Below are 22,931 nucleotides of genomic sequence, written 5' to 3'. Positions count from 1 at the left end.
ACGAAAATAGATGGCTTCCTAAATGAAAAATGTACATATGAGTTGCCACATCATTTTGATAGAAGAAAATTTTCATAGTGGTCACACTGTAGCTCTGTTCCTTTACGTGCAAGAATCTTCAAGTTTTACAACTTTTTACTCAAAAAGCGTTCCTTTACTTTAGACACCATACAATTCATATGGAAGCAGATTACAACTTTTGCGACTTTTGCCGGTTTTACCACTTTCAAAAGTAAAGGAACAGACCATATGTGTACAACATTCACAGGTAGCAAATTTGACATCTCATATGACATTCATAGATAGTGTAAACACCCCTTTACTTTACCTTATATTTGTTCTACCATGGCCCTGATCTATGATCTACCTTGATTTTTGTATCTACTACAAACACACAACGTCGAACGACAATCGTTTCTGCTGTGCGCTTTGAAGTGAAACAAAAAGCCGCCGACAATATCGTTTACGCCTACTTATTTTAAGTTACAAGATAACGGCGTTAAGTCTAATTCATATTGTTGTGGCTCAGTAGTTCTCAAAAAAAAAAATTGCGAGAGAGTACGTAAATAATTCTACGTTTTTGAGTGAATAGAAACTTTTAACACATAATTTAAATATTTAAAAAAGGTTTAAAAATAATATATTTCAATAACCTCTTACAATATTCATAGAAATTGAAACAGAACAAATCAAAAACATGGAGGAACGTAAGTACAACAAGCACTCGACATAATAAATACTTTTTTTTTAACATATTCATCGTTTAAAAAAACAATGAGCGATGGATGGTGATTTTTGTACCATGAAAAGCCGACTGTAATAAAAAATTACATTAGTTTGGTTGATAAGCTAATCAATTCTGCTATAAACAAATGAAAATTACTATGGAAGAATGAAAATTTGGAAAAACGTGACTCACTGTTTTTCGCATGGCTGGACAATGTGTCGCCTTGTCTTTAAAGAAGAGACTACTAGTAGGAGGGACTTGTGTTTGGTCATTATAAAGTTGTTTAAGAACAACAGATTTGGACAAAACAACATTTAAACAAAATTTGAGGGGAGTTTTTTCTGTCTACTTTTTGACGTGGCATCCCATGTCATCCATGCGGCCATCGAATGCTTCAATATGTGAAATATAACATTGCACAAGAAATACGATACCCCGACCGATTAGAATATGTGTTCTAGGTATGTGTTGGTTGGGTATGTATTGTTGTGATTGCATTCATGTTCTTTTTCTCCTCTTCTTGGGTTTTATGGGAATCATGCAGCAGTCAGTATAAAGTTTAAAAAATTAATTGATAAACTTGTTTTTTGTTGTTGTTGCTCTTTTGTTTAATGGAATTCAGCTGTTTTGTGGCCACCAATTGCAACAAAATGTATTCTGGTATAGGATCATTTTGAAATACACATTTACTTATATTCATTTTGGCAAAATGCCATTGAATAATTTAGTATAGAAGCTACGTCTATAAGAAGGATAAACAAATACGTTATAATGGTCATTCCCCTTCAAAGCTTTCGTAGCTAAATAATTGGTAGATAAGCATGCTCTCTGATGCCCCGCAAGTTTCTAAGCTGCTCTTGCTGTCTCCCTGATTAAATTTAAAAATGCTTACCATTTCATTTTCTAACAAGAAATGCTTGTGCTTCTAATAAGAACCTCTTTTAATATGGGCATTAACGTCACAGTAATATAATATAAACTAATATACAAAAATTGATAATGTACAACTCGACATTATCAGTGTTGATCTAATCTTTCGTTGAAATACAGTGCTACTTTATTATTTTCTTTCTTGTCTGTTGTTGTTATAAGTTTATTCTTGAACTCGAGATCATGAGAAACAATTTTCAAACACCGTGCTCCACCTTGATACGTTAAGTTAGAAAAAAGGACATACCACGAAGACCAAAGGTAATTTCGTGTGACCTTTTTTGTCTGTCCTTTTCTGTATAGGACTGGAGCTACTGGCATTGTTGCGACGGCAATGATTCTGGGGTTACTAGAATATATTGAGCTAAATAGGTGAATATGCCTTTGTCTTAAGGCAAACTGTTGGAGTTCGTAGAGATGCTTACAAAAAGGTTAAATACCCTTCTATTCGAAGTACTCGCGCATGTATTTCCGAATTGTGCTGCACCAACATAAACTTGTATAACATTGTATTCCCTCAGCTTTTTATTTAACGATAAGATCATAAATGTGCCTCTTCGAAATAATGTTTTTTTTACGATATAGCCGTGTCTGGCATCGATTTGGTCCAAATGTTGCACCATATTATATTTTGTCCGGGTATTAAAAAATTCTCGAACGAATCAACCGAATAGTTCCTATATTTACATATCGTAATTTTTCTTCAGACACAGATTTAATTTATCACAAAAATGCCGTTTAAGGACATAACTCGGATCGTTTAGTAATTTTTGCAACAGCTTTTCCCAGACATGCACTTTTATGCATTTTTTTGGGGGCAATTCATACTTCCTAACTTCATTTTAGGCATCTAAAACTGGATGTAGTTCCATTATGGACTATATCGATCCATTCCCTCAGGTACCTCCTCCGTAAAAGTTAACACTTTTACTTTAAATTTTTTGATCGTGGTGAAATTTGATTACATTTTGATTTGACTACATTTTTAGGGAAAGCCAATTACTTACTGAGGTATAGGACCCGAAAAAAATCTCTCGATAATGGTCTGAATGCTTCCTTGTTTTTATACCCTCCACCATAGTATTGTTTTTCCGTTTGTAATGCATTGAAATCATATTCATTTACAAACCTATAAAGTATGTATATGTTCTTGGTAATCACTCTAGCATCTAAACAAATTTTGGAATAGAACACATTTCAAATATTTGGCAGTTTTTGACTACAACCGAATTAGATATAATTTGGAATTTAGGGTTTCTGATAGCCAAAATCTTTTCCACCAAAAACTATGGACATGGGTCCACGTTTTGGAATAGTCCCCATATAACGGTACCGCCCGATTTCAGCTATCGTGGCCCATTTAGGGTTCTAATGGTCAAAAAATGTAACAAGAAAAGACGCTATATTATTAGACGCGAGTGTATTTTTTATGCTGTTCAAGTTCGAATATGAGCTAATATAGCTGGCAAACAATCGATAGCACTATAGATAATATCGATACTTTATTTTGAATGTCACTATCGATTGATAGTTTTTTAATCGATATTATCGGACAAAACTGAATTGGCTAAATTTCCAATGTATTTTTGGGTATTTATCAGAATTCAATTTATTTAGAATTCATTTAGAATTTTTCTCTAATAGTACGTTTACATATAACTGGATTTAATAAACCCACTGGGTTTCAAATTTTGATAAAGAAGGTTAACCCGGTAAAATACTATAAAATAAGCATGCTATAAGACAACATCAGAATGCATATCCGTGTTTTGAGATCCAATTTTTTTTTTTCAAAATAGTAGAGCAGACGAAGAATGGGTAATTTTTACTGCGATAAAATTTTTGTTCTTTTTAATTCGAAAAATAGTAAAAATTAATAGATTCTTGAAGTTCTGGAACAGACATATTTTTACAAAGTGCAAATGTGTCTAAACAGCTCAAAATATTTATATGGGAACTATAACCAAAGTCGGAGCTACAAAGTTGACTTTTGCGGTTTTAATGGGTATTCTTCACCAGGAACCAATACTGGAAATTTAAGATTTACACATATTTTTGTCACCTCTTTCCACTGTGTGTGTTGAAACGAAAGGGCGATAGTATCGATATTATCCATAGTTTGAAATGAAAATATCGAAACTAGCAAATGTTGCGGATATCGATAGTTTGCCAGCTCTATGAGCTATGCATATTGGTCCACATATTATTGGATTTTCGGTATTTTGTAAATACTAAAATTGTCCCTCATCGAAGTAAAGCCATTACTAAGCGCCTCTTCCGTAAAATTTTTGAACTTTAATCCTAATCAACATTTTTGTCGGTTCATACGGCCAAAATTTTGAAACCCCCTAAATACATAAGTTTTTTGTGAAAAAAGTTTCAATTTGCACAGGCTGAGGGTATATTTCTGTCGGCAAAGCCGACTGATACTTTTTTACTTGTTTTATTTTTTTTTTTAATTTTTATGCCCTCAGCCTTTAGGCTAGAAGGGGTATATACACTTTCATACGGGCAAAATGTGCCTCATTGAAATAATGGTTTTAGACCCCAAGTATGTTTGGACGAAATGTGTTTTAGACAATTTGGAGTCGATTGAGCATAGTCCGTCCGTCCGCTGTCTGGCTGGCATGTGCGCACGATAACTCTCCAACGGATCTTAGTTTATGTTCAAAGGTAGGCCATATAGGTCCACTCCTTCCGGTACCTCCCCCATAAAATTTCATTTTTTTTTTTTTTTTTTGCTAAAATGGTGCGAACTTTGGATATGATAATATTACTTCCAAACACAATCTCAAACGAGGACCTGCTCAGGTTGACTGGACAAGAACCCGACAAATATACAAATATAATATGCTGGCCAGGACTTAAATTGCAAGAACACCACATGCAAAGGAGTGCATGAGATTTCCCAAAACGTCAGTGGATGCATATTACTTTTATTGAAATGGAATGTGTGTTTACTGATAGAATTTGGGACTGCCTCATGCACTTCTTCACATGTGGTGTTCTTGCAATTTAAGTCCTGGCCAGCATACCCAGGCAAGAAAAGGGTGTATTAATTAAAACACACAATCATTCATCGACACCCCAACGATTGGCCCAACATCCAATAAAACATTTACCACAGCGAATATGTGGCCCCGAAACAATTTGCCACACAACAAAATAAGAGGCAACAAAAAAAAAACAACAGCAAAAAACTTGCCTCCCCGCCAACAACAACTAACCTCACTAACAAGGCATGGCTAACAGTGAATTTTACCCGCAGCAAGTGCCTAAAAAACACAGATACTAACCCCCTTACTACCATTTAGCTCTCCCTAGCTTACCCATCTTTAGCGGCACGTTGGAAGCTAGGGATATTTTAATTTGACCGTGGTTTTGAGACCTCCACGAAGGCAAAAATGGTCTCCCCTAAAAAACCCTCCACGCAAAATTTTTTTTGGTGTCCAGGCACGGACTTGGGCTTTCGAGGGCCTCACAACAAACATTGAAAAATAGGATTACCAAGCAGGACTATAGGAAAAGTTTGGAGTTTCAATTAACTGACATAATTTCGCATATGCATTTATCTAATGAAGTGCGATATATATACTAGTTCCCAAGCTTTGCCTTCGTCTGCCACAAAAACAACATTCAATACGCCTGAAGATCGGCTTAACCGCCCGTGAAACGTAGCGTAATTGTTGAATGCGTGGGACTTTGGTAGACTCCTAATTTTTCAATGTATATAATAGGTCTAATAAGCTCAACTCGTAAGAGAATTAATTAAAAAACTTATGTATTTAGGGGGGTTTATGCACCGACAAAAGTATGGATAGGATTAAATCTCAAAAAAAAAAAAAAACAGTCCATATTCGAACCTGATCTATATCTGGTAGATATATTAGGATGTGCAAAGTATGGATTACATCGGTCACTCCCTTCAAGAGTTATCGTTCGCACAATTTTTCCGATCATTTTTGACCTTTTTTTGGGGGGAGGTACCTGAAGGAGTGGGCCTATATGGCTTATCTTATCCGTTCGAGAGTTATCTTGCGCTCCATCCACTACACACGGTGATATAGGGGCTTTTTGCATCTTTCAGGCTATTTTCTCAGGAAGTATGGACTTGCCCCTGATGAAACTTGTACTGTCGTATGGGGGGCAATGAATGCAAGTTGTTGCAACAAAAATCAAAGCGATTCGAGAGCAGGTCCTAATCTGAACTTATCCGAAATTTTGTGTGGGAGGTACCCGAAGGAGTGGACCGATTGAGTCCATTTTGGAACCTCATCTAAGATTAGTAGAAATTTTACGATGTGCAAAGTATGAAAGTATGGGTCAAATCGGTTACTTCCTTCAAGAGTTATCGTGCGCACAAATTTTCCGAACATTTTCGAACTTTTATGGGGGAGGTACCGGAAGGAGTGGACCGATATAGCCCATCTTCGAACTTAAATTAAGTTTGGACAAAATATTACGAAAGCCAAATTTTGGATCGAATCGGTTGATCCGTTCGAGAGTTATCGTGCGCTCCAGCCAGCCAGACAGACAGATAGACGGACGGACATTGCTCAATCGACTCCAAATTGTCTGAAACACATTTCGTCCAAATATACTTGGGGTCTAAAACCATTATTTTGATGAGGGTATAAATATAAATAAATCTTACGCTGATATAAAACACGGTGCTCTTGAAACAATTTTAAATGGAAGGTGCTTACACCTCGGAAGTTTTTGCGGATTCTCAAACTACAATGTTTATAGATGAGAACAATCAAAAAACAAAAAAAATCGCCGGAGCGCTTTTTAAATGAATCGCGATTTACGTTGAAATTTTTAGGGGTTGTTTAGGTTTCCGCGATTTTGCTCAGAAACCGAAATTTATATCAAAATAGAACTAAAACAAATGTTGTAGCTATGAAAATTCTCTACAAGATTGACCTTTATGGTATTCTCGTCGGATTTACCATTTTTGAGATATAGAAGTTCAAATTGGGACAATTCAAATTGAATTCAATTATGTATCGCCCCCTTATAAAACAATGTCATGACTGCAAATTCCCAACTTAAACTTATATATCTAAAAAATTTCAAAACTTAGGATAAGTTACTTAAGCCAGTCTTGTAGAGAATTTTCCCAGCTTTAAGATTTTCTCAGGTCATATATCGATAAGACTTACCGTATTCAAGCAAAATCGCGAAACTCTAACAAAAAACCTAAAAATGTAAACTGAGCTTCTTTATCTCCAAAATGGTACAGGCTGGGAACAAATGTCAATCCTCTAGAGAATTTTCACAGTTACAACATTTTCTTTAGCTCCATTTCGATTGGACTTGCGGTTTCCAAGCAAAATCGCGAAAACCTGAAAAACACCTAAAAATGTGAATTTTGGCCGCGATTTATTTAAAAATCCCTACAGCGATTTTTTCTTGTTTTTGGATTTTTCTCATCTATGAACACTGCTGTTTCAGAATTCACAAAAATTTCCCCTGTGTAAGCGGTTTTCATCAAAAGTTAGTTAAGGCGCACCCTCCATGACATTGTTTTATAAGGGGGCGATACAGTAAGTGCAATGCCCCAATTTGAACTTCAATATCTCAAAAATGGTAAAACCTACGAAAACACCGTAAAGGTCAATCTTGTAGAAAATTTTCATAGCTACAACATTTTATTTTTTCCCATTTTGATAGGGCATGCGGTTTCTAAGCAAAATCGTGAAAACCTAAACAATCCCTAAAAATGTCAACTTAAATCGCGATTTATTTAAAAAGCGCTCCGGCGATTTTTTTTATTTTTTGATTTTTCTCATATACGAACATTGTAGTTTCAGAATCCGCATAAACTTCCGAGGTGTAAGCACCTTCCATTTAAAATTGTTTCAAGAGCACCGTGAAAAATGATATGTAATGATAGATTAGGTTGGAATAATCTTGTAGAAGCACTATGTTTCCAAGTAGAATAAAATAAAGGGAAAAAATATTACTTCCAGGCATAGATGTACTAAATCGGTATAATCCTTCGTGGTTTACATATTAACAGCTAGTCTTGGATTGATTTGAACATTTTTCAACAATTTTTTCGGAGGCAATTTCATACTTCCTGAGATAATGGCCCAGAAGCTTCAAAAAGCCTGCAGGCACCAACTAAACTAGTCCAAGCGTTGCAGATCTTATTATTTCTTACATACTCCCATTATGGTGCCTACTGTCCGATTTTTTGTATTTTGACGAATTTAGCCAAATTTTCCAATCGATTTAGCTGTAATTTTGCATTTTGAGTTTTGAGGGAACAACATATGTACCTCCTTGCAAAAAATGTTCAATATAGGTGAATATGGGTATAGAGCTCCCATATAAACTTACCTTCCGATATTCGGTATTTCCAACCGATTGGCTGTAATTTTGCATTCTGAGGGAACAACATACCTCCTTGCAAAAAATGTTCAATATAGGTTCACGTTTAGGTATAGAGTACATACTTTCTGAGAAATTTGTCCAAAACCCAAAAACCCCTATAGGTCCGAGACTGAGGGTATTTTCTGTCGGCACGGCTGACTGATACTTTCAAACTTGTTACTTTTATTATTAGCTATCTGTCCATGACCTGATTTACGATGAAATTATTACCGTCCTAGTCTGAGATATTGTGCTGACTGGTTTTGCTATATCCTCTTACTCCTATTATTGTTTTTGTTCAGTCATAGTCATGATGTCGAATGTGACCCTGATTATGATGGGTTATTTAGTTTTATAATATCCTCCTGCATATTCTTTGACATTCTTATTTCCGCAGAACTTGTGGTAAACAGTGTGGTGGTAGACTATGTGGTTTCGGTTTAGCCATCATACAAAGTACCGACGATTCAAGGTATTTTTAATTAAATATTACTTTTTTTCGATTGCTTGACTTCATTTATTTGGCTCAACTTCATTTATTACCCTCTATTACAGAGAGTAATGTTTTTCAAAACGAGCTGACAGTGTTGCAAAATTTTACTGATCGCTACCAATATCATGATTTCATCCCGGCGAAGGGAATTATCTTTTGGCTTCTCAGTTTTTGAAATGATGCCTTTTTAGCGAAAAACCGAACTCTTTAAGTGTCTAGTATTCTCATATGAATGAGAATCACACTCACTTTTCGGCTTTTCCAAAGAAACACCAAAATCAAAAATATTTTGCAACATGTCAGCACGTATCAACTAAGAATTCTTCGAATTCTGTGAGTTGAAAAGAACACCAACACAGTTGCCTGTGAGGTTGTTATTGGAATTTTGTTTTTTTTTGTTTTTAAACAAAACTCCATCGCCCGTGCCTCGGCTGTTTTTTTGTTTGTTTTTTTTTTTACTTTTTTTATTCGACTGATTAATTTTGATGCATAAGTTTTTTTAATGGGAGGTAGTGTAATTAGATTTTCTTCCCGGAATGGCAGACTAGACTATAGTTTCGGATTTCGCCACGAATCAGTCTCTTATTAATATTATTTTTTTATTGAAAGAAAAAATTCTTTCACAATTCTATACCGCGACTATACAATATAGGAAGATATTTTTTGTCCCTACTTAAAAAACTTGTGGTTTTAAAATTTCAAACAACAAAACTGAGATTAAGAAAAATTATTTCACAAATCATAATTAAACATTTCATATTTTATGTCATCAATGGCTCTGGAATGGGTTAATTATGATCTTCAGCTGGTTATAGTATTAACTTTTTTAATCAGCATCGTTTGTTAAAATTTTGTTTGTCAGTATGTTTGCACGCTGTACATACATTAAGTACATACATATGCAGATATGTGAATATGTATGTATGTTCGTTTATTAGGTTTATTGTTGTTATTTTTTTATACTCTTACTCTTGTTTCGGTTGTTATTCGGGACTTGGTTTGTTGTGGCCAGAATTGTGAAAGCATTGTGTTGTTGTATGGTGCTGCCTTACTTTGCCACCACACTACCACAAAGACAGACCGACAGACGACGACTTCTTTTGGCCAACAAACTTGGCTTATCGGTGGTTGGGTACACATGAACATACCACTGTTACCTTGCTAGCTTGCTGTTACTGCTGCTGCCGATGATGATGATGGTGATGTTGTTACTGTTGTCTGTCACGATCCATATTTGCTGCTTGCTGTTTGCTTCCATTCTATCCAATACATTTTAGTTTAATGCTGACTTTAGAGTTATTCGTTGACTTCAACGAAACAAAACGAAAATAAAAGAAAAACTCGAAAAAATGGGTTAACAAAATCTTCAATTTTGTCTACTCTTAAAGAATTATTAACAAAGAATTGTTACCTTTAAACAATAAATTTATTGGAAATTTACGAATCTCGTTTATACCAAAAAATAAAAACTGTGTATCAAAAGTGATCGAAAAAAATAGACATAGCATGATCAAATTAGAAAGTTTCGTTGTTAGTGAATTTTACGCTTCGCAGAAGCTTAAAAATATATACAAACACAACAACAACAAGAGGAGATCAACAAAACAAAAACGTTCATCGTTATCAAATCAAAGGAAAAAAGGAAAACAATTACTTTTATTCAGAAATACATATTATTGTATGGGAGGAAATTCCGAATAGCAGCAGCAACAACAACACTACGCATTTTTCATCACATCTCAATCAACATCATATCGTCATCATCAGCATTGTAATATTTACTGCCGCGCTACAATTAGATACTCAAAAACAAAAAACAGAAAATGTCCGACTCTGAACCTGTCAGTTTGGAATTTATCGAAGATCCATATATACCTCGCCTAGAAGATGCTACACCATCATTGGATTATGGTGGTGGTGCCAACTGTGATTGGAATCATCAGTCGTCCACGGTGGCTGATGATGAAACCGATTTATATTTACGCAATCTAACATTAGATCAAATATTCTACGATGTCGATTCCGACTATAGCAACCAATTGGAATTACAAACTGTGGAAACTGAATTTATCATCTCAAAATTAGCCAATCAAAGTCCGTCCATGTCGATAGCAAAACGTTTTCGTTTGAAGTTTTTCACAAGCAAACGTACAATGCGTGATGTTAAAGTAACATTTGTGGACTTCTCCAAACCGTATATAGCAAAAATTTCAAGTAGTGAAAATTATAAAAAGTTCCTTAACATTGGATCACCATCAGCATCCGGTTCAGAAATAAATGCCAAAGGTAATAATTGTGTACATATTTTTTGAGTGGCCTTATGTGCTCTGTGTTGGAGAACACTTTAAATCGTAAAACAAGTTCATTTTAAAGTGCTTTTGAAAATTTTAAATGAAGCTTAACAAATGTTTAATTGTGCAACTCAACTTTGGTTGGTTTATATTGGGTAAAGTGGAGTTTTGGTTAAAATGTAGGAAAAACAAAATTGTTTACAATTATTTTGCAATTTTACCATGCAAATCGTATGTTAAAAAGTGTAGTGAGGCTTTCTGAACCATATAAGAATCGGGTAATCGGTATAAGGACTTGGTAGAGAAAATTCTATCCCCTAACTGGGTCAAGTTTTTCTTCCAAAATTGATTTTATAACTTTTATAAATGACGGTACCAAAGTCGATGGACGTATATCGCGTTGATACCATCAATATGGTGCTGTAGCTTTTATTGTTGGTTTTGGCAAATTGTTCAAAAATGGTTAATACATTATTATATACCGATCCCGTTAGTATAGTGAGCTATTTTATACCCCCATGGTATTGTGTCACGTTTATACCCTACATCACACTGTGGTAAGGGGTATTATGTATTTGGCATTTGTATGTAACATGCAAAGATAAACGATATAGACCCATAGTTCCTTTTAGGGATATACATAGAATCCTTTTCTGAGTCGATTTATGTTTGTCCGTCCGTACATCCATAAATTTTTGTTCGCAGCGTACAGGTCGAATTTATTATCCTATTCGTCTAAAAAATAGAGAATATCATTTTTAGCCATAGAAAAAACGCTATTGTGTTTGGTGGAAATCGGATCAGATATCATAACAATTTTTGGCCGATTGCTATTTTTATGAAATTTGAATTGCATGACAGAATTCGGTCTAGACATAAATTTGCCAAATTGTATTGAAACCGGTCGAGATTGGGATATAATAGCTCCCATATATATTTAACATATTCACAGTGATGTAGAGTAGATGATCCTTTAGGTCGTCTGCTGTAGAGTAGAGATGACCTTTACACCGTCTACTGTAGAGTAGATGGCCCCTATGGTCGTATACTGTAGAGCATATGGCCCTTTGGGTCGTCTACTGTAGAGTAGATTGCCCTTTGGATCTTCTACTATAGAGTAGATGACCCTTTGGGTCTTCTACTGTAGAGTAGATGGCCCTTTGGGTCGTCTACTGTAGAGTAGATTGACCTTTGGGTCGTCTACTGTAGAGTAGATTGACCTTTGGGTCGTCTACTGTAGAATAGATTGACCTTTGGGTCGTCTACTGTAGAGTAGATTGACCTTTGGGTCGTCTACTGTAGAGTAGATGGCCCTTTGGGTCGTCTACTGTAGAGTAGATGGCCCTTTTGGTCGTCTACTATAGAGTAGATGGCCCTTTGGGTCGTCTACTGTAGAGTAGATGGCCCTTTGGGTCGTATACTATAGAGTAGATGGCCCTTTGGGTCGTATACTGTAGAGTAGATGGCCCTTTGGGCCGTCGAGTAGACGATTCAAAGTCTACTATAGAGTAGATGGCCCTTTGGGTCGTCTACTATAGAGTATATGGTCCATTGGGTCGTCTATTGTAGAGTAGGTGGCCCTTTGGGTCGTCTACTGTGTAATAGATGATCCTTTAGGTCTTCTACTGTAGAGTAGATGGTCCTTTGGGTCGTCTACTGTAGAGTAGATGGCGTTTTTGGTCGTCTACTGGGTCTTCTACTGTAGAGTAGATGGCCCTTTGGGTGTTTTAATGTAGAGTAGAGTAGTACTGTAGAGTAGATGGCCCTTTGGGTCGTCTACTGCAGAGTAGATTGCACTTAGGGTCTTCTACTGTAGATTAGATGGCCCTTTGGGTCTTCTACTGTAGAGTAGATGGCCCTTTGGGTCGTCTACTGTAGAGTAGATGGTCCTTTGGGTCGTCTACTGTAGAGTAGATGGTCCTTTGGGTCTTCTACTGTAGTAGATGACCCTTTGGGTCTTCTACTGTAGAGTAGATGGCCCTTTGGGTCGTCTATTGTATAGTAGGTGGCCCTTTGGGTCTTCGACTGTAGGGTAGATGGCCCTTTGGGTCGTCTACTGTAGAGTAGATGATCCGTTAGGTCGTCTGCTGTAGAGTAGAGATGGCCTTTTAGGCCGTCTACTGTAGAGTAGATGGCCCTTTGGGTCTTCTACTGTAGGGTAGATGGCCCTTTGGGTCTTCTACTGTAGAGTAGATGGACCTTTGGGTATTCTACTGTAGAGTAGATGATCCTTTAGGTCGTCTGCTGTAGAGTAGATGGCTCTTTTGATCGTCTACTGTATAATAGATGGTCCTTTGGGTCGTCTACTGTAGAGTAGATGGCCCTTTTGGTCGTCTACTGTAGAGTAGATGGCCCTTTGGGTCGTCTACTGTAGAGTAGATGGTCCTTTTGGTCGTCTACTGTAGAATAGATGGCCCTTTGGGTCTTCTACTGTAGAGTAGATGGCCCTTTGGGTCGTCTACAGTAGAGTAGATGGCCCTTTGGGTCTTCTACTGTAGAGTAGATGACCCTTTCGGTCTTCTACTTTAGAGTAGATGACCTTTTGGGTCTTCTACTGTAGAGCAGATGGCCCTTTGGGACGTCTACTGTAGAGTAGATGGCCCTTTGGGTCGTCTACTGTAGAGTAGATGGCCCTTTGGGTCGTCTACTGTAGAGTAGATGGCCCTTTGGGTCGTCTACTGCAGAGTAGATGGCCCTTTGGGTCGTCTACTGTAGAGTAGATGGCCCTTTGGGTCGTCTACTGCAGAGTAGATGGCCCTTTGGGTCGTCTACTGTAGAGTAGATGGCCCTTTGGGTCGTCTACTGTAGAGTAGATGGCCCTTTGGGTCGTCTACTGTAGAGTAGATGGCTCTTTGGGTCTACTGTAGAGTAGATGACCCTTACTGTAGAGTAGATGACCCTTTCGGTCTTCTACTTTAGAGTAGATGACCTTTTGGGTCTTCTACTGTAGAGCAGATGGCCCTTTGGGACGTCTACTGTAGAGTAGATGGCCCTTTGGGTCGTCTACTGTAGAGTAGATGGCCCTTTGGGTCGTCTACTGCAGAGTAGATGGCCCTTTGGGTCGTCTACTGTAGAGTAGATGGCCCTTTGGGTCGTCTACTGTAGAGTAGATGGGCCTTTGGGTCGTCTACTGTAGAGTAGATGGCCCTTTGGGTCGTCTACTGTAGAGTAGATGGCCCTTTGGGTCGTCTACTGTAGAGTAGATGGCCCTTTGGGTCGTCTACTATAGAGTAGATGGCCCTTTGGGTCGTCTACTGTAGAGTAGATGGCCCTTTGGGTCGTCTACTGTAGAGTAGATGGCCCTTTGCGTCGTCTACTGTGGAGTAGATGGCCCTTTGGGCCGTCTACTGTAGAGTAGATGGCCCTTTGGGTCGTCTACTGTAGAGTAGATGGCCCTTTGGGTCGTCTACTGTAGAGTAGATGGCCCTTTGGGTCGTCTACTGTGGAGTAGATGGCCCTTTGGGTCGTCTACTGTGGAGTAGATGGCCCTTTGGGTCGTCTACTGTGGAGTAGATGGCCCTTTGGGTCGTCTACTGTAGAGTAGATGGCCCTTTGGGTCGTCTACTGTAGAGTAGATGGCCCTTTGGGTCGTCTACTGTAGAGTAGATGGCCCTTTGGGTCGTCTACTGTAGAGTAGATGGCCCTTTGGGTCGTCTACTGTAGAGTAGATGGCCCTTTGGGTCGTCTACTGTAGAGTAGATGGCCCTTTGGGTCGTCTACTGTAGAGTAGATGGCCCTTTGGGTCGTCTACTATAGGGTAGATGGCTCTTTTGGTCGTCTAATGTAGAGTAGATGGCTCTTTTGATCGTCTACTGTAGAGTAGATGGCTCTTTTGGTCGTCTACTGTAGAGTAGATGGCTCTTTTGGTCGTCTAATGTAGAGTAGATGGCTCTTTTGATCGTCTACTGTAGAGTAGATGGCTCTTTTGGTCGTCTACTGTAGAGTAGATGGCTCTTTTGGTCGTCTAATGTAGAGTAGATGGCCCTTTGGGTCGCCTACTGTAAAGTAGATTGCCCTTTGTGTCGTCTACTGTAGAGTAGATGGCCCTGTGGGTCGTCTACTGTAGAGTAGATGGCCCTGTGGGTCGTCTACTGTAGAGTAGATGGCCCTTTGGGTCGCCTACTGTAAAGTAGATTGCCCTTTGTGTCATCTACTGTAGAGTAGATGGCCCTTTTGGTCGTCTACTGTAGAGTAGATGGCCCTTTGGGTCGTCTACTGTAGAGTAGATGGCCTTTTGGGTCGTCTACTTTGGCCCTTTGGGTCGTCTACTGTATAGTAGATGGACCTTTGGGTCTTCTACTGTAGAGTAGATGTCCCTTTTTGTCGTCTACTGTAGAGTAGATGGCCCTTTGGGTCGTCTACTGTAGAGTAGATGGCCCTTTGGGTCGTCTACTGTAGAGTAGATGGCCCTTTGGGTCGTCTACTGTAGAGTAGATGGCCCTTTGGGTCGTCTACTGTAGAGTAGATGGCCCTTTGGGTCGTCTACTATAGGGTAGATGGCCCTTTTGGTCCTCTACTGTAGAGTATATGGCTCGTTTGATCGTCTACTGTAGAGTAGATGGCTCTTTTGGTCGTCTACTGTAGAGTAGATGGCTCTTTTGGTCGTCTAATGTAGAGTAGATGGCTATTTTGATCGTCTACTGTAGAGTAGATTGCCCTTTGGGTCGTCTACTGTAGAGTAGATTGCCCTGTGGGTCGTCTACTGTAGAGTAGATGGCCCTTTGGGTCGCCTACTGTAAAGTAGATGGCCCTTTGGGTCGTCTACTGTAGAGTAGATGGCCCTTTGGGTCGTCTACTGAAGAGTAGATGGCCCATTGGGTCGTCTACTGTAGAGTAGATTGCCATTTGGGTCTTCTACTGTAGAGTAGATGTCCCTTTAGGTCGTCTACTGTAGAGTAGATGGTCCTTTGGGTCTTCTACTGTAGAGTAGATGGCCCTTTTGTCGTTTACTGTAGAGTTGATGGCCCTTTTGGTCGTCTACTGTAGAGTAGATGGCCCTTTGGGTCGCCTACTGTAGAGTAGATGGTCCATTGGGTCGTCTACTTTATAGTATATGGTCCTTTGGGTCGTGTACTGTAGAGTAGATGGCCCTTTGGGTCGTCTACTGTAGAGTAGATGGCCCTTTGGGTCGTCTACTCTAGAGTAGATGGCCCTTTGGGTCGTCTACTCTAGAGTAGATGGCCCTTTGGGTCGTCTACTCTAGAGTAGATGGCCCTTTGGGTCGTCTACTCTAGAGTAGATGGCCCTTTGGGTCGTCTACTGTAGAGTAGATAGCCCTTTGGGTCTTCTTCTGTTGAGTAGGTGGCCCTTTGGGTCGTCTACTGTATAGTAGATGGCCTTTTGGGTCGTCTACTGTATAGTATATGGTCCTTTGGGTCGTGTACTGTAGAGTAGATGGCCCTTTGGGTCTTCTTCTGTTGAGTAGGTGGCCCTTTGGGTCGTCTACTGTAGAGTAGATGGCCTTTTGGGTCGTCAACTATAGAGTAGATGGCCCTTTGGGTCTTCTACTGTTGAGTAGATAGCCCTTTGGGTCTTCTTCTGTTGAGTAGGTGGCTCTTTGGGTCGTCTACTGTAGAGTAGATGGCCATTTGGGTCGAATATGGACCATATTGGTCAACTCCTTCGGGTACCTCCTACACATACTTTTAATTTTTAATATTTAGAAGACATTTAGTACTGAGAATTCTTATTGGAAATTTTTCTAAATAACTTTTACTCTTTCTTTCTTCTATTCTTGCATTCTCTGAACGTACTTTCAGTGTGTAAGTAGATTGGCATACAATTCGATTCGTTTATCTTATTTTGCTTTCCAAAGTGTTTTCTTTTTATTGACTGTTTTCACCCTTTTTTGCAGATAACACTGGAAACACTTCACCCGCAGCATCTGTTGCATCAGCTGATATTGCTGCTGAATTTGCCGCTTTAACAGTTGAGGAACAAGAGAGACAAAGAGCTGAATGGAGTCAAGTATGTTAAGATTTAGTGAAAAAAGCAACAAATTGGTTTGACTAAAATTTGTTTGTTTTCCAACAGGAATTGGCTCGTGTCGAAGAAGAAATCAATACATTACGCACTGTATTGGCTTCAAAAACACGTCATGCTTCTGAATTGAAACGTAAATTGGGCATTACCGTTTGGAAAGAAATCACCGATGATATGAATCATGGCATCAAATCCGTCAAAGAAAGTTCAGTGTAAGTATTGGCACATGATTATGAGGATTTGATACAATTTGTAATATGCAAAAACACTTGCTTTAACTACTTTTTAGTTTATTTTACAACACAGATGTACTTTTTTCGTTTGTTTCAAGAATTTGTCAACAAATTTTGATAGAGGAGTTAGGAAAAGTATATACATAAGTATGTTTGTACCTTTTATGCTAGACTCTGAACTATTTTATGTGGAATTTTTAAGTTGATACGTTAGAAAGTTCGGGAAAGAGTTCCTTCTTCTCCACTCTCTGATAAAAATTCCAAAATTCTTCATGAAATATTTGAAGAGCATCAGACATAACGTAACGCGTCTCCTAATTGTATATAATTTAAATTCCAGCCCTTTTCTCTATCAAAAGTTATTATTGTATTATTTTTTATTTATTTATACTATTTGTTATATCATTTATAAAACATTCAAATATTAATTTTACTCTGTGTTACCTGTATTATTTGTTTTGTCTATGTGCATTATTTTTATAATTTTATTTTGGTTTTAATTTTTTTTTTCAATTACATATATACCCGTTTTAAGTTTTCAATCAGTTGAACAAAGTGTTGGTAATTTCACAAAAGCAGTACATGATGCACCCATGTAAGTAAATGTGCTATTCGAGTATTTGTTGTCTAAAAAAAAAATTAACACACAACAACAGCATCATTTCAACTAACACACTCATATTTTTCATGTAATTTTTTAATTAATGTTTTCACAATTATTTTTAAAATAATTTTTCATTGTTTTTTTTTTTTTTTTTTTTTTTTTTGAAATAACTTATAAATGTAATATTAATTTGCTTCTTTTTTCTTATGTTTTTGTTACAGTTTCCAACGTACTGAATCTGTTTTGAAAACTACATCGGAGAAAACGGCTTCGGTATTTGGTAGCATTACCAGTGGCATCTCTTCGAAATTTTCACAAATGAAAAATTCCGATTCGATGAGATCGATTGAAGAAAAAGTTGGCTCGGCCTATGAGAATGTTAAAGTAAGCTATGAACACAACAATTTTTTGTGCCAATCTCATGCGGTAACTACTATTCAATATTTATGTTTAAATATTTTGCTATTTTATTGCAAATTTACTATTTTTGCAAAAAACAAAATTTAACATAACAAAAAAAGACAAAATAAGAATCACAAAAACAAGCAAACAATTAGAGGGGGGACAGTCTACTACTCTCAGCCCATGACTGTGCAGAAACCCATTTTAAATAAAGAAAATCAGTAGGGCATGGATTTTGGGATGTACGGGTTATTATCGTGAAAAGTATAGAGAAAAGGGAGGTGTATGAATGAGTGGTCCTAAATATTGTTAAGTTTTGCTTCCCCTTAGGAATTATACTGGTCTAGTCTACTGCCGACCTAGAAGAGGGCACACAAAATTCTTAATATTTGCATCTTTTGACAGTGTGTTAGTAAGTTTGTATGCACACATGCTGCAAAACAAAAACAAATCAGAACATTTCCTCCCTTTTGTTGTTGTTGTAACAGTGTTTGTTATTATGTTTGTATGTTCGTTCTTTGTTCAATCTGGCTCTGGGTCTATCTCCAGTTCCAGGAAAGTGGCTGCTTCGATGGGATGTAACCACAGATCCACTGGAGTTAGATGAGTAGGGTTGGCTGGGCAGTTGAAAAGGTGTTTTGCGTCGTGCGGGCCCATGCCACATACTGGGCAGATGTCTTGCACGGCGCGGTCGATTTCCGCCCAATAAGAATTTAGGCGACTGCAATATACCGAGCGTAGTTGGGCCAAAACTACACTAGTTTGTCGTGGCAGCTGACGCTCCTCAGCTGCGATAGATGGAGGATGTACTCCAAGTACTTTATTCACGCTATAATTGCTTAAGGCCTTGGCAACTGCGTCCGTGTGAATGCTATTCTATCATGCTTGATATGCTTGTTGATCTAGGGGTTCTCTCCTGTATCGTTGGACCTCTCCCTCTAGAGCATGGATATCCTTCCTGATCTCCCTGAATGGGCCGGGCCTACCCACAAGATGGTGGTTGGGATGGCTCACACGATAACATCCAAGCAGGTACTGCAACGAAAGCATCTCATTGTGTTGCTTTACAGGAAGAATTTTTGCCTCCTCATGTAGATGGTCCACTGAAGATTTGAGGAGTCAGCCTGTCGCTGTTTTCAGGGCGGCATTCTGGCAAGTTTGAATCTTTTTCCAGTTCGAATCACACAATCTCGGGGACCAGACTGGAGCCGCATAGCTTACCACAGACCGACCTATCTCGTTATACGTGGCTAACAAGGTTTCTTTATCTGCACCCCAAGTGCTGCCGGCCAGGGACTTGAGGACCTTGTTCCTACTTTTCAACTTGTCGCAGATAGCTGTGGCGTGTGCGCACGACGTGAATGTAGTGTCGAATGTGAACCCTAAAATAGGCAGTTTGTGGTCGGAATTCTGCTACCGTCGACCACGACATTCAACTCACGTCCAAACTGCGCTGTCCATGTGGTGAACAGAGTGGTGTCTGGAGGGGGTGGAATACAGGAGAGGTAGAGGTTAAACAGTTCCGGAGATATCACCCCATCTTGGGGAACTCCCTGTTTCACTCTACGGGGTTTGGACTTCTTATTCCTGAATTCCACGTACGACTGGCGTCCACACATATAGTTGACTATCCAACGTTTCAAGCTTGGCCGGAGGGTTGTCTGCTCAATGTCCTCAAACAGCGTGGAGTGCCTGACTGTATCAAAGGCTTTTGATAAATCAAGCGACACCATCACTGTTCTATCGCACGGCCGTCTCTGGTTGAGTCCTTGACAAATATGTGTGGTAATGGCGTGCAGAGCAGTTGTCGTGCTGTGCTGCTTACGGAATCCATGCTGATGATCGGCAACTCGATAGCTATTTCTGATACTGGGGAGGACTAAGGCCTCAAGGGTCTTTGCTACGGGCGACAAAAGCGAAATCGGCCTGTACGATTTACTTTTGCTGGCATCCTTGCCGGGCTTCCGTAGTGGGACCACCCTGCCCATTTTCCAGACTTCGGGAACAATGAGGGTGGATAGCGACAACTTGAGAACTTTAGTGAGATACTCCACTCCCGGCTCATCCAGCTGCTTCAGCATTATCATGGAGATTCCATCAGGGCCCAACGCTTTGGATGATTTAGCGTTCCTGATGGCATTGGCAACATCATCCGTTGTAAATTGTGGTGGTTCATCCTCGGCAGGAAGAGATCTGATGCGACGTAATACTCTTCTCTTCGCCCTGTTACTCTCGGGATGCTCGGCAAACTGTCGATTGAAATTACTTGCGCACATCTTCGGGTCAGTCAACGTAACGTCGCCAAACGTGACTGAGGTCCTATCTTCCCTTCTTTCAGGGTTCGAGAGTGACTTAACCGTTGCCCACAATTCACCTATACCGGCTCCAATGTTGCAGCTCTTCAGATGATTTAACCATTTGTTCAGCTTATGCTCGCCGACCAGCCTGTTAACTTCCAGTGTCAGCTCCCTGACTCTGGGGTCATTGGGGTTGGTTCGGCGAAGCTCATCACGCTCATTTGCTAATCCCGTCGCCTCTGCTGGGAAGTTTGGTCTTATTTCGGGTATTCGACCAGCAGGGATATGGTGAGCGGCTGCAGTCGTGATGATGTCTCGGAACGTCCTTTCCGCTACCCGAACATCAGAAGGTGATGAAGCGGTGATTGGTGAACTCTCTGAAACCCGGCCAATCAGCTTTCTTATGATTGAAGAATGTGCGGCGTTCAGAGGTATGCCCAACCGCCTTTGACGCTGAAGGTCGTGGGTTCGATTCCCCGGCCAAACAACATCAAACAATTTTCAACGGTGGCAAAACATCCCTCAGTAATGTTGGCAACATTTCCTGAGAATTTCAGCCATGTAAAACTTCTCTACAAGTGGTGTCTTAAGACACGCCGTTCGGACTCGGCGATAAACAGTAGGTCCCATATCATTGAGCTAATATGAATCGGGGTGCACTCATTGATATGAGAGAAGTCTCCCTTGTCCCATCTGGGATGTTTGTGAAACAATTGTTATTATGTTTAGGGACACTTGTCGGATCGGCAGACAGTAAAATTTTTTTCGGGTGCAAGTCCATTCTTCCTGATATAATATTCCAAAGGCTCTAAATAATCCTGGCTGTGCCAACTCAAATGACTGATGAACACGAAAATTTACTAATTGGATATCCGATTTGGCCGCAACTTTGTAAAATGTTTCCAAACGTACATCAAGTTCCAAGAAAAGGTCTATATTGCAAAAAATCTTCTGGTACATCCCTGACTAATGTTCTTCGCCTCATATTCGAATGTGGACTATGTATATAGATCCAAACTTACGAGTACCTCTGACACAGAATTTATTTTTTTTTTTTTTCGAAAATTTGCAGTTTATTGGCAATTTTTATAGCTATATCCAAATCCAATTCGATTTTCACGATTTTTTGTAGAATTCGTTTTTAGGCACAACAATGAACCGGTAAAGTTTTTTAATCGATTCAACCATAATTGCGCAATTTACTATGGAAAAAAGATCGCTCGGTCGGCATGGGTTAACGTTAACTGATCGCCAAAAAAATTTCATATATAAGGTTTATGGATTAAATGGAAAAAAATTACATATTAGGTTGTGGGTCAGGCCGGGCAGACACTATTCTGTACACACACACACACAATACAACACTGAAAATTCATTGCATGCTTTTTATTTTTAGAAACCTTTCACTTTTTTCCATAAACATAAATTCAATATTATTTCCTTTTCTTTTCCAGACAAAAGTATCTACTTCTCGTTCTGGATCTGTTAGCAGTTTCCCAGATGCCTTGAATGAAAACAACTCGCCCACTGGTGGTTTGAACTCACCTTAAAACAACAATCAGCTATAAATAATGTGAAGTTTGGTGAAATGTCTTATATAAGTTCAAAACGGTGTACACAATATTGCAAAAAATATCAAAAAGAGGAGGAACAAAATATACTTGCAAGATAAAAAAGTAAAGCATTGTATTGTAATGGCGGCGACTCGGAAAGGAGAGTAACCTCAAACAGAAACCATGCACACACTCACATGGAATAGAATCAAAAATTCCTTAACAATGCCATCCTTGACTATCAAACTATTTGTATGTAACTTTTATAGAAGAACTTTTTGCATATTGTGTAAACATTTTATGATAACACAACCACACAACAACAACAACAAAAACAAGAATGCTTTAAAACTATTCAATAAATATTCGTTTTAATAATTGTATTAATTATTAAGTTTCAAACACCATACCATGTGAAACTCTATTAAACTCCTTTTTTTTCTTCCCTCAACACAAAATTCCACAATGTTTTATAAAAGCATATTTTTGTATATCAACCAATCGCTAATTAATTATTCGCTGTTATAAAAAATCTAAATCTGGCTGAGAATATTCGTATTGCTAGGGATGGACAATAGCTGCAACAAAGAAGTGTATTAAATCTAAATCTGTCCCCAAATTTTTTGTAATATTAACTTTTTGCATACAAGAAGAGAAAAAAACTCACTTTTCGAAAACTATACTACCCACACATATTTTTGTTTATAATGCGCCCATTCAATTGCCTTTGAATATTACATTTTCATGCTTATTTACCTAATTAATATGTGTATGTCTATTTCTATTATTATTACATAAAAAATAAAAAAGTATTTATACGTAAAAAATGTTTTTTTTTTGTGTATCCTTTTTTAATATTGCTCGAAATGTGCTTGATACTGGAATTCAAAACCACGACATACATCATTATCACTAATAAATGTTTTGGGTTATTTTTGGATCTATTCCAGATTTATAGAAGTAATAAGTGACAAAAATATTTTGGTCTGTTCCAGTACTGCAAGAATCTACTAATTTTAATTTGTACTATTTTTCGAT

At 38.5% G+C, this 22,931-nt stretch overlaps 1 protein-coding gene across 8 annotated transcripts; it reads left to right on the top strand.

Annotated features, from left to right (window-relative positions):
• The first annotated feature begins 485 nt into the window (after positions 1–485).
• LOC141387254 (tumor protein D52) lies at positions 486–22,720 on the top strand. 8 transcript variants are annotated; one of them, XM_073956655.1, is made up of 7 exons: positions 10,275–10,302; positions 10,530–10,817; positions 16,677–16,789; positions 16,856–17,016; positions 17,573–17,632; positions 17,863–18,067; positions 21,795–22,720. In XM_073956655.1, the coding sequence occupies exons 2-7, from the start codon at positions 10,634–10,636 to the stop codon at positions 21,888–21,890; spliced, it is 819 nt and encodes a 272-aa protein (XP_073812756.1). In that variant the 5' UTR covers positions 10,275–10,302; positions 10,530–10,633; the 3' UTR covers positions 21,891–22,720. The 8 variants fall into 8 exon arrangements, with proteins under 8 accessions (XP_073812758.1, XP_073812759.1, XP_073812757.1 ...); XM_073956657.1 differs by lacking the exons at positions 10,275–10,302; positions 10,530–10,817 and adding an exon at positions 486–707 and having other exon boundaries at positions 17,863–18,025; XM_073956656.1 differs by lacking the exons at positions 10,275–10,302; positions 10,530–10,817 and adding an exon at positions 507–707.
• The last annotated feature ends 211 nt before the right edge of the window (positions 22,721–22,931 follow it).

This window comes from Musca autumnalis, unplaced genomic scaffold (assembly GCF_047663935.1).
Source record: "Musca autumnalis isolate F117 unplaced genomic scaffold, ASM4766393v1 scaffold_5, whole genome shotgun sequence".
NCBI lineage: Eukaryota > Metazoa > Arthropoda > Insecta > Diptera > Muscidae > Musca > Musca autumnalis.
This window is presented reverse-complemented; position numbering and strand designations above follow the sequence as displayed.

Bases quoted from the DNA above. Each gene is read 5' to 3' on its own strand.
- LOC141387254 (XM_073956651.1), top strand. From the start codon at position 10,355: ATGTCCGACTCTGAACCTGTCAGTTTGGAATTTATCGAAGATCCATAT. The intron at 10,818-16,676 runs GTAATAATTGTG...CCTTTTTTGCAG, and splicing joins TTCAGAAATAAATGCCAAAG to ATAACACTGGAAACACTTCA. The intron at 17,633-17,862 runs GTAAGTAAATGT...TTTTTGTTACAG, and splicing joins GCAGTACATGATGCACCCAT to TTTCCAACGTACTGAATCTG.